The sequence below is a fragment of the Amblyraja radiata genome, chromosome 10, assembly GCF_010909765.2.
Source record: "Amblyraja radiata isolate CabotCenter1 chromosome 10, sAmbRad1.1.pri, whole genome shotgun sequence".
Lineage (NCBI taxonomy): Eukaryota > Metazoa > Chordata > Chondrichthyes > Rajiformes > Rajidae > Amblyraja > Amblyraja radiata.
Genome location: NC_045965.1, coordinates 6707703 through 6720350, shown reverse-complemented (window position 1 = coordinate 6720350; position 12648 = coordinate 6707703). Strand labels below are relative to the sequence as shown.

The following is a 12648-nucleotide window of genomic DNA, read 5'->3' as shown; positions in this document are numbered from 1 at the left end:
CAACATTATTCAACACCATGTTGGTATTTACAAAATGTAAGTACTGTATAGCTTTTGGATTAAAACATTGTTGTAAGTAAAAGCTAATTGTAAGCTACAAATTGGAAACTTTACAAGGAGGTCTGGCTGTGTTACATATAAAATAATGTACCTTTGGACTGAATAACTGGGAGACTTTGAATTAAAAGGTTCTGGAGGGAGTTGGCAACCCAGTCCTTGGATTTTGCCCGTTTATTAAACTAAATAACAATGATTGTCTGCAGGTGAGTGATGCAGACGAAGCAAGCGGCAACAAATTGAGAACTTTATATAGCTTTTTATAACTATGTTCCTTGTGATATCACTCACTGGTAGCTGTATATTTTTAAACAGACGTTTTGTATTTTTGATTTCTAATAGTTTGAGCTGAATGCGCTCTAAAACAGTCCTGATTCCCCAAAGCTGATCCTAATACCTACTGCATATCATTTGTTCAATAGACTGCAAACAACTTATCTGGGTGACTGCAGCTGCAAGAGTTTTAGTTTACAGTTTAGATATAGTTTGGAGATACAGAGTGGAAACAGGCCTTTCGGCCTACTGAGTCCAGGCCACCCACTGATCACCCGCACACCAGTTCCATGTTGTCCCACTTTTGCATCCCACACACGAGGGGCAATTTACAGAAGCCAATTAACCTACAAAGCGGCACGTCTTTGGAATAAACTGGAGAACTTGGAGAAAACCCTGTGCGGTCACGGGGAGAACGTACAAACTCTACACAGACAATACTCGAGGGTCAGAAGCGAACCAAGGTCTCTGGTGCTGTGAGGCAGAAGCTCTACGTCTGCTCCACTGTGTGGTCCACTGCTTTAAATATCCAATCCCACCACTACCGGCACCTTGCAGTGGACAATATACACGCCAGGTCTATATTTTTGATTACGGGGTCTTGTATTTTCTCTTGTTAAATTTGTGCATTTGCTTGAAAATTAATGAATGAAAGTGTCTGCACACAGACTGTAATTAAATTGGATAATCTACACTTCATCCAATTTAGTACAAATAATTACAAAGTTAGCCCCCGTAGTAGCCACATAGTTATCCTCAACCCCCGCCCAGTTCCTGATCCACATATTCATCATGCTCTTGCATCCAGACACACTGCCCTGACACCCAGCTGCAGTTACACATCTGACCCATAGAACAATACAGACAGGACAGCACAGCAACAGGCCCTTCGGCCCACAATGTCACGAGTATTTTATTGTCAAAAGTCGCGAAACGGAACAATGAAATTCTTGCTTACTGCAGCACAACAGATATGTAATCATATTACTCTGTAAAACCCATAATAAACAACAGAGAAGTACAGTATATATAAAAAAACAAACAAGCAGACATAAATAGACAATAGTTCAAAGCCAAAAATAACGTCCCAAATATGTATAGATCGGAGTCTATTTGTAGGTTGTAGCCTGATGGTTGTAGTGAAGAAGCCGCTCCTGAAAGTTACAGTGTTCAGGGTCCCACATCTCGATTCCTAACGGCAGGAGTGAAATGAGAGGGTGGCCAGGGTGGTGTGGGTCTCTGATGATGCTGGCTGCCATTTTGAGGCAGCAACTATTGTAGATCCCTTCCTTGGTGGTGAGATTAATACCTATGGTGGACTGGGCAGTTTCTTGCAAACTTCTTTGTTGCCGATCCAGGCTGTGATGCAACCAGTCAATGTGCTCTTTACTGTACTCTTACTCTACTGTACTGTATTGTGGTGAACATGATGCCAAGGCCAACTCGCATCTGCTTGCAAATCCAAAGGGAAAATAAGGAAAGAGCAATGAATGCAGGGTTCACTACAACCCCCTCACTGCCTGAATAAATGAAAAGGAAACCGCTACATTGGCCGAAGACAGACACAAAATGCTGGAGTAACTCAGCGGGACAGGCAGCATCTCTGGAGAGAAGGAATGGATGACGTTTTGGGTTGAGACCCTTCTTCAGATGACAGGGAAAAGGGAAACGAGAGAGAGACGGAGATTTTGTAGAGATAAAGAACAATGAATGAAAGATATTCAAAAAAGTAACAATTATAAAGGAAACAGGCCATTGTTAGCTGTTTGTTGGGTGAAAACGAGAAGCTGGGTGGGGAAGAATAGAGAGAGAGGGAATGCCAGGGTTATTTGAAGTTAGAGAAATCAATATTATGTTGGCCAATGCTTTGCAGATATCTTGAAGATGTACTAATATTGGAATCGCATAAGGAAAGGTTCAGGAATAGCAGACCCTAATGGGTGCCAGACCTTATATTAAACACATACAGTATATTGCATTAAATTCTTGTTGAACAGTTTCTAATTCTGTTCTGTTAAATATTTCATGCAGGTTTCTGAGTCTTATTCAGCAGAAGTTTCCAAATGTCATCCTCTCCCCTGGCTGGATGACGCTTTACTTACCACTGATTGCAACCAAACCCTACACTCGAAAGATGGTGGAGGAGATGTACGATCTGGTCAAGGGTCTATCGCAACGTGTCACATTTCCAGTCAGAGCTGTGCTGCTGAAGCGAGCCTGGCCACATTTTAGTTGGCTGCTCAAGCAATCACCGAGGTAAATGTAAAGGAATCTTAATTAACAAAACCATTGCTTAGATTTACAATTTTAATATTCAGGATTAGGTTTGTTATTGTCACATGTACCGAGGTACAGTGACGAGCTTTGTTTTGCATGCTCTCCAATATTGATAGTATCACAGATTCTCGCTATGAGTGCATGTACAGTATGATAGGATTCACCATCTTCAAATTATGCTGCATGTAAGGTGTGTAGAATATTGCTGGGAGCTTAAGTACCTGCTCCAGGTATCAAAAACAGCAATAAAACCATTTGGATGTGCCACAGGTGGCCTTTGTGTTAAAAACAAAAAGTGCTTGTTTTCTTGTCAGGAAACTGTTTCAATGCCACTCTTTATACTGTCCAGGATAAACTGCTGGTTTAAAATGCTGGAATAAATCACAGGGTCAGGTAACATCTCTGGAGTAAAGGAATAAGTGATTTCGGGTCCAGACCTTTCTTCAGATTCTTCAAACTGAGGAAGGGTCTCGACTGGAAACATCAGCTATTCCTTCTCTCCAGAGATGCTGCTTGACCCACCGAGTTACTCCAGCGTTTTGTATCGATCTCCACTCTCTCCACTGTTGGGCAAAGCCAAACAGAGAGCCTTCTTCAAATCTTTACTCCCGAAGGTGGTCCAAAATAGTTGTGGCAGAATTACACCCAAGGCAATTTCCTCCTCCCGGCAATGCTGTGAATCCAGACACTGACATGCCCAAGGTGTAGAACTGCATCTCTCTCTTTGACAATGCCCCTCTTTTGCAAATAGCATGTCCTCAGTACTTGTGCCATGTAATGCTGTAGAGGAGGGGTGGAGCTTCAAATGAAATAGCATCAATGGAACAAATGTGAATTTTAATTTGCTTCCTGTTATCTGGCAGCTGGTTAATGAAGAGACTCAAATGAGTGTTTCCTGGGGCATTTGTTTAGATAGTAATTAGAAATAATCAGTATTACCACATGCAGCATTAGGTGGATGCTAATCACTGGCACCCAGAATGTGAATTGAATATGAATGGGCATTTGTTCATGGACTCATGCCAGAATCAACGCAAACATTTTATTTAATTTATTAAAACAATTGTTCTATTTATTTTAAAATGGTCTGATTGGGTTAAATGCTAAGTTTTTAAAAACATATTTCTCTTTCAATAGCAGCATTAAAATTAACATTTGCATAAATTAATTCAAATAATCTCAGAATATATTTTTATTTGATTCACACATGCTGCGTTATTGTCATTGATTGAATCTTATTATAGAACCAATTGTTTTTAAGTACAAAAGCAAGTAGATACCAGCACCAGGATACAAAACTATAATTCTGCTGGAGATGGCAGAGGTCTGGGGTAAACTGGACAAAGCTGGATAATGTGATTATGACATTTCTAGCCACAGTCACCCAGCAAAAACCTGTTGTGACAATGCAAGGGATTGCAAAGCTTTGGGTGGTCTATTTTCCTTGTGGTATTGCTCGTAGCTCACGATCAGATTCAGATTTGACAGCAAGCTCAATGCATTGATAGAAATGTGTAGGATGCTGGTTTAAACTGAAGACAGACACAAAACGCTGGAGGAACTCAGAGGGACAGGCAGCATCTCTGGAGAGAAGGAATGCGTGGCCCTTCGGGTCGAGACCCTTCGCCCGAAACATCACCCATTCCTTCTCTCCAGAGATGCTGCCTATCCCGCTGAGTTACTCCAGCGTTTTGTGTCTATCTGCGCATTGGTAGAAACGTTTGCCCTTTTCCACACAATCATTTATTCTATCAGAGTGAAACTAAGCATGCCCATGTGTAGAAGGAGATTTATAGGAATGATGCGATGTAGCTAATCCACTTCTGTGGCGGGAATCATTTCTGAGAACGGGTGCATTCAATTAATTACATCTAGCTTGACATATTTTGATGAAATCACTACTTGAGCCACCTCCTTCTGCCCCATGCGTGTATAATGTTTACAAGTCACGTACAACTAGAGAGCATAGGCACAGGCGGGTGTACACACACACGCACCAAGAATGCCAATTCCACCGACTGATGCGGGGCATAAATAGGCTTATCCCTTCTTCAATCTGCCCCAAGCCAGATAGTCAAAAATCATCCACTGAGGTTATAGGACAGAGAACAGTCCCTTTGGCCCACAATGTCTGTGCCAAACATGATGCCAAGACCATCACTTATCTACCTGCACATAATCCATATCCCTCCATTCCTTGCATATCCATATGCTTATCCAAAAGTCTTCTAAATGCCTCTAACATTTCTGCTTCAATCACCACCTCTGGCTGCACATTCCAGGTACTCACTGCCTTCTGTTTAAAAAAAACTTGTCATGCATAAATCCTCTAAACGTTGCCCCTCTCACCTCAAAACTATGCCCTACAGTATTTGAATTTTTTTCCACCCTGGGAAAAATATTCGGACTGTCGACCCTCTCGTTGCCTCATAATTTTATACGTCTATCAGATCCCCCGTTATAGGAGCAGGTTAATGAGCCAAGTCTCACAGGTTGGCTAATTGGCCAATAAAAGCCTCGTGAAGTTGCCACAGTGGGAGTGGACAGAGCAAGAGTGGGGCATTGAGGCTTTGGCTCAAGAGGCTTGGGCATGAGGAAGCTATGTCAGGGGGAGTTCCCCCCCCAACGGGTACCATGTAATCCCGTGCTACCTGCTCCATGGTCGGATAGTCGACAACTAAACCGTCTCCCCCATCTGGTTTGCCAGGAGAGGAGGGGGCTGTGGACCCCCAGCAGGACCAAAAACAAGACCTGTCAAAGGGCAGATGAGCTTCTAGCGAGCCGACTGCCATCCACACTTCAGTAGAAGTTGCGATCATTGTCGTACATAGCATTGTAAGGGTTGATGATAAAGCACACACACCAAAATCCTATACTTCCAGCGGCGGAAGTCCGCAGGAACTGGAGGACAGAGATGTGTGGTGCGTCCGTCACCGTTCCAGTTGGAAACCAGCACCACTGTGTCGCTAATTTTTTCGACGATGATGAATGAATGAATGAGGAAACTATGGTGAGGGCAGAAGAAGGTTTGGTCTATCACTTTGTTTGTCTCAGAGTACAACCTGGTGCTGGTGTAGGTGGGATGTAAGCTAGTGCAGTGGAGCGCTCAGCCTGGGGGAACTCAGCAAGACGGCCAGTGTCCCAGAGGACTACTGTACATCTGCAGGTGGTGTCTCCAGCTGCAGCTCCTTAAAGACCATGTTAGGGAACTGGAGCTGCGGCTGGACGACCTCAGACTCATTTGGGAGAGTGAAGTATCGAGAGGTGATCACACCTAAGGTGCAGACAGAGAATAGATGGGTGACCACCAGGAAAGCATCCTTGCAAGGACATTGCCTGGTTACACTCGGGAGGGTTTCAACTAAAGGCACGGGGGTGGTAGGTCAGAAATTGGACACCAAAAACCTTGGGAGAATAACCCAGAGAAATAGACTGTACCTTAACCTGCTATTTACCCTTCCCTCAGCCCTCTCACCAAAGCCTCCTCAGCCAACACCTCGGTGTAGCACATTCACTCTTCCCACAGCTAATAAAGTGCCTGTTTTTCAAGTGAATTTTCAAATGCTTTTCCCGCCTTCACTTGAAACAAAGCCCCATTTCAATCAAATTGCAACTTTCTCTCCACTTTTCCGCCAATTTTTCAAAAATGCCTTCTCTCCTCTTAAAATGTTCACCAACTCTCCCCTCAACGTTTGAAGATGAAAACAAAAATGTCTCACAGGTCTGTACCTACCCTGCTTTATTAGCTGAGGAAAAGACACAGTATCTAATAGGGAAGGTTTAGCGGAGCGGCCCCCTGTGGGAAGAGAGGCGGTATTGAGGCGGAGGGCTGGGATGAATGAATGTGCTACACCGAGGTGTTGGCTCAGGAGGCTTTGGTGAGAGGGCTGAGGAAAGGGTAAATAGCAGGTCAAGGTACAGTCTATTTCTCTGGGTTATTCTCCCGAGGTTTTTGGTTATATGTACATGTAGAAATGATATTTTGTTCAAACCTAGGTTTGAATGACAATAAATTGCATTCTATTCTATATCCAAAATGATTATTCTTCTGGACCGTATCAACAGGAAAACTACACATTCACAGATTACGGGTGATATTTTCCTCCCAGAAGGAACACATCTCCCAGGGAATGCTAATCAAGATCAATACAAGGTATTAGCACCAATAAATATCTAACTCAAAGAATTGAAAGGAGAAAATTGGACAGAAAATAATGATCTGTGCAGTTTCCTGCAATGTTCAGTGTTCTCCTTTAGTTTCCCGCTTTTCACATTTGTAATGATTGTTTGTGTCTATAGGTACAGTCTCACTCTGTGGCAGGGATCAATTGATTTCATCACTGTGGAAAATCTCTTATTCTTCAGAGACAACAGCAACATTGAACAAATCTATTACGACATTTATGAACCAATTTTGTCACAATTCAAACAAATTGCATGTATGCATTCTATTTTCTTTGAAATTATTTTACCATTTCTTACTGAAATGCACACATTAATGTGCAAGCCAAACTTGGCAATGATGCTCTTGCCATTTGCCTGGTATCCAGTGGTTGAAAACCCACACAAGCAAACTCATGATGAATTTAAGTTTATTCGCGCTGAGATAGATTGCCATGGCTCTAGTCATCACGTTCTTACTGCTGTAGGTTTTCATTTCAACCTGAACTGGAACCCAACCTGGTAAACCACTGTTCAACGTTAATTATCTGATATTTTACTGTCAAGTTATTCTTATAATAAGGCTCGTACAACGACGTAATCGGAGTCTGTCTTTATTTAGCAACTCTGTACAGCAGCAGCAGGCTCGTGTGCATGCCCGGGCATTCCCTCACACCCCCCGGTAACCACGTCACATCCGGTTACGCCCACAGTGCCAACTTCAGGCCGGATGCCGTCACTGCAGCCTGACCACTGGCAGCAGCGCCCCCTTCCGGTTACTACAAAATAAAGGCATTCCTTACACTATTATTCCATAATACCACATTTACCTCGATGGTCAATGCCCTGTTATTATAAGTTGTTGCCTAAATATTGCCCTTAAAGATGTGGTGTTGTGTCATCTCCTTCGACCAGTCCAAAGCTTGGGGAAAGGTGCTGTTAGGTGGACAGTTCCAGGATTTTGACAGAGTAATAAGGAATATAAAGTTATAAATTTCCACGTCAGGTTATTTCAGCACTGTAGTTCCATAGTCTCTTGCATTCCTGATCCTCTCATGGCCTCCTCCCAGGAAGTCATGAATGCAGCTCTATAAAATTTTGGTTGGGCTGCACTTGGAGTATTGCTGACTTGTGGTTGCTCCATTGCAGAAAGGATGTGGAGGCTTTGGAGAAGGTGTAGGGGAGATTTACCAGAATACTGCCTGGGTTAGAGGGTTTCAGCTACAAGAAGAGGTGGGTAAACTTGGATTGTTTTCTCTGGAATGTCAGAGGTTGACAGGAGACTGGATAGAAGTATATAAAATGATGCGAGGCAGAGATAGGGTAGACGGTCAGATCCTTTTTTCAGGGTAGAAATGACCAACACTAGAGGGCGAAGCCATAAGGTGAGAGGAGGAAAGTTTAATGGAGATGTGCAGGGCAAGTTTTATTTTAAAACAGGGAGTGGTGGGGGCCTGGAATGCATTGGTGGTAGAGCCAGATCTGATAGTGGCATTTAACAAACTTTTAGATAGGCACATGGAAGCGGAAGGAATAGAGGAATATGGATCATGTACATGCAGATGAAATCCAGTTGAACTTGGCGCCATGTTTGTCGTAGACCTTATGGGTTGAAGGGCCCATTCCAATGCTGTACTGTTCTATGTTCTAGAAGGGGTGGGAGGACAGATTTAGAATAAGATAAAAATTGAGTTAAATGTTCTTGTTAAGTCAAAATTCAATGTTATAAATCCAGGTCATCCATTTTAATTGTGTACAGTGCAGACGAATAGAAGCAGAAGGTTTTACCCTGGCGGGAACATATTGGACTACTTTCCCCATGAACATATCCAAGAATTAGAGATCGATTGGCTCAACATTGGAGCCACGTTTTTGGACTTCTCAAAACTTCTGCAAGGTAATGATGTTCCTCCATAATTAACGAAACTTTTCATTTACACACGTAGGGCAGAACTTCAAGAGCAGACTCAGTCTGGTCACCTTGTCTTTGGCACATTGAAATGGGCATGGTAGATAGAGTGACTCAGTGGGACAGGCAGCATCCCTGGAGAGAAGGAATGGGTGACGTTTCAGGTTGAGACTCTTCTCCAGACACCTCAAGGCCTGCTAGATATTGTTGAAGGAAATTGTTCTGTCCATCTCGAAACAGGATAATGCAAGATTAGTCAGGGGGATTATATTTTATCATATTTATCACAGTTGTTTTTCAGCTCATGTAAAGAGTTCTGGAGTATCACTAGAAAGTTGAGATCTGGTCTTATGTTCTGCCCAGACCCTGCTTATCGTATTGCTCAGTTGATTTCTCTGTGATGTTAGAACACTGCATATAACACTTAACTCATCAGATTCACTTAACCTGAGAGGCTACAAGATCACCAATATCTCTTGCACAATAAACCTTTGCTGGACCAGGGCAGCACAGTGGTGCAGCGGTAGAGTTGCTGCCATACAGCACCAGAGACCCTGGTTCGAGCCCGACTACGGGTGTTGTCTGTACGGAGTTTGTATGTTCTCCCTGTGACCGCATGTGTTTTCTCCGGGTTTCCTCCCACACCCCAAAGATATACAGGTTTGTAGGTTCATTGGCATCTGTAAATTGTCCCTCGTATGTAAAATAATGCACGTGTACGGGGTGATCGCTGGTTGGTGTGGACTCAGTGGGCCAAAGGGCCTGTCTTCATGCTGTATCTCTAAAGTACTAAAGTATTAAAGACCAGGGAGAATAGCAATACGTTTTCAATGTCTTGAAAGTAAACAAGCTTCCAAAAATAACTGTAACTATATTTTTGGTAGAAAGTGGGAAATGGATATACTCACTGGGTCAGGCAACATCAGGGCAAGTGAAGAATGGAATTAACATTCCAGGTTCATGAACGTTCACCAATTCCCACCTGCTCTTTTCCAGCATTATTTTTTTATTTCCCGTTTCCAGCAGCTTTTTTTTTTGCTTTTCAAGTATGTATTGGGTGGCGGGGTTTGGGGTGATGCAACTGTATTGGGTGGCGGGGTTTGGGGTGATGCAACTGGCACAGCTGTTCCTGGGAGCCAGGTTCAATCCTGACCTCCAGTACTATCTGCGTGGAATTCATGAGTTTCCACCCACGTACCAAAGACATGCAGTTTGTTACGTTCATTTGCCACTGCAAAATGCTCTTAGCGCTTAAGGGCAATTACTAGCATTAATTAGTGAGCAGTAGAATCTAGTGAGGATTGAGGAAAATGGAGGGACATCATGGTTCAAGGAAAATGTTTCAAGGTGAAATGAGCTGGTGCAGTCTAAATGGCCTCCTATGTCATAAGGAATGATGAAAATATGGAGGGGGGGGGGGGGGGAAGAGGCAGAGGACAACTTATTTTAATGAGACCCAAGAGTCTGCAGATGATAGAGATTGTGATAAGAATTGAAGATGCGATTGAAATATCCAGTATCAGTCAAAGAACATACACTTTATTCATCAGAACACCATCATTCTAATAATTCCCACACAAGGACTTTCCCTTTGGCTGATCAAACACACAAGCATTCAATGCCATTTGTGTAGGGTCATTGTCATTCAGCATGGGAACTGGTCCATCAGCTCAACTCAGTGAGGGCAAGTTGGGCCAAATGGCCAGTGTCCATGCTGTCTGACTATACAACTGGTATCGTTGTCTCGTTGTATGACATTGATCATTCTTTTAATCTGGATTTTTAATTAATGTATTGTGGTTTTTTTAAATATATAATTTATGATGCTTTTATAAGTGATATACTAAGATTTTATATGTACTTTATGATATTTTTTAATATGCAATGCATTTTTATGTAATGTTGCCCCTTGTCTGGACCTCGAGTCCGCTATAAAGTTTATTATTATTATTATTATTATTATTATTATTATTATTATTATTATTATTATTATTATTATTATTATTATTATTATTATTATTATTATAATAATAACAATTATTATTATTATTATTATTATTATTATTATTATTATTATTATTATTATTATTAGACACATGACGTTCAGGATTTATGTATTTGATCAGCCAAAGGAAAATCACTGGTCCAGAATTAGTAGATGAAAGGTATTATGTAATACAGATTTGTAATTGTTCCATCATAGGCTGGCATAGCTGGAGAGGCAGGAAATGGCTTTGTGTGGAATTTCTTTTGGTCATATCCACTTTACAGCCAACCTTGATTGATTTTACCTTTGATTATTTCCTGAGGGCCAGGTTTGCTTTTGCAGTTAAATATTGTCTAAGTTTGGTTAAAAAGTTGTAAAACTGAAAACATAAACTTGAATACAACTGATAAATGTTCTTCCTTTGATTTATTTAGGAGACACTGGAGGGATGCTCGTTTTGAACGTGAAGAGTAAAAGCAACGCTATTCCAATGGTGGAAAGTTCCAAACCCGGATCAGAATTCCCTTTGGAATCTGTTCTAAATCAGGTCTTCCTTTCATCGAAACTGTGGGGCCTTTACCTAAAGATAAAAACCAGGCAGGCACTCACTCCAACCCTGTATCTGCTCCGTCAACTTTATAGAGCACATGTTCTCCGCATACCCATATGGATCAGCATGGATCTCTCTTACGGCAACTTTAGCACCCCAGGCTATATTGAAGGAAATCAATTCATCAATACCATCAATAAAATATTTCCTTTTGTAACTATCGCTCCAAGTTGGCCAGCTGAAGCACTTGTCGATGGCTACACACAACCATTAGTGGAAGATATGCTGAGCCTCTGTCGGGGGTTGTGGCAAATGGTGTCCTTCCAGCTTCAGGCTGTTCCTTTATCTAAATCAGCGCAGATACCCGTCCGCCTGCTGCAGGCGTCTCCCAGCTACACTCTGACAGTGGAACACCTACACACACAAGGCACATACGGGGATGGATTTCCAGGGCTAATCAAAATTCGACTTCACAGTAGTCGGCGGATTTATTACCGATTACCTCCAGATTATAAAAACAACTTCATGATTGATGTTTTCACTTCATAAAAATGGTTTCCAACCCTCTGAATTTATATTCACATATTCCTGCCTTTCAGGCAAATCATTTATAAGCTCCAAATCAGTAGCCCTTAGAGGGATCCACAGAATTTGTTGGTTAATTTGTTGCCCAGTTGTAAGCTGCATCATCTTAAATTTTCATTTTTCATTAGATTAATCATTATTTAAGCTTTTGTTACCAAAGGTAATTTTCTGAATATTGATTGTTGAATAAGCAAAGGTTAATGTGCATTTTAGTGAATTATTATCCAGCAAGGTATAATTCCATTGAAAATTTGTTCTTCACTGGAGAAACCTAGATGATCTTTGGTTATAATGCCTTTGCAGGATAACAAGTGAAATAAGGAACACCGTGTCATGAATTCTAGTTTACAATGTAGTCACTTTTTGATGTGCAGGAATGAACTATTTCACTGCTCTATCCAAGAATTCAAACACAATATATATCGTATGGGACATGCCCCAAAACTCCATCTGGGCAATGGGTGAACATCCCAACTCGTCTATCCTGTCGCTAACATATTAGAGAATACCAATTCAGGGCGGTACGGTGGTGCAGCGTTAGAGTTGCTACCTTACAGCGCTTTCAGCGCCAGAGACCCTGATTCGAATCCGACTACGGGTGCTCTGTGTACGGAGCTTGCATGTTCTCCCGTAGGTTTTCTGTGAGATCTTCAGTTTCCTCCCACACACCGAAGACATGCAGGTTTGTAGGTTAATTGGCTTTCTATTAATATAAATTGTCCTTAGTGTGTGCAGGATAGCGTTAGTGTGCGGGGATCGCTGGTCAGCCGAAGGGTCTGTTTCAGCTCTGTGTCTCTAAACTAAACTAAATTCTATATCTATCGTAAAAATACTTTAAACTTTATTCAC

The 12648-nt window shown here is 41.9% G+C and overlaps 1 protein-coding gene across 1 annotated transcript in view; it reads left to right on the top strand.

Annotated features, from left to right (window-relative positions):
- Positions 1-11982, top strand: part of fam151a (family with sequence similarity 151 member A) — a 51623-nt gene extending 39641 nt beyond the window's left edge. Inside the window, exons 5-8 of the mRNA XM_033027899.1 lie at positions 2362-2586; positions 6907-7046; positions 8528-8665; positions 11099-11982. Of these exons, the coding sequence (XP_032883790.1) occupies positions 2362-2586; positions 6907-7046; positions 8528-8665; positions 11099-11763 (1168 nt within the window). The 3' untranslated portion in view covers positions 11764-11982. The remainder of the gene's footprint in view (positions 1-2361; positions 2587-6906; positions 7047-8527; positions 8666-11098) is intronic.
- The last annotated feature ends 666 nt before the right edge of the window (positions 11983-12648 follow it).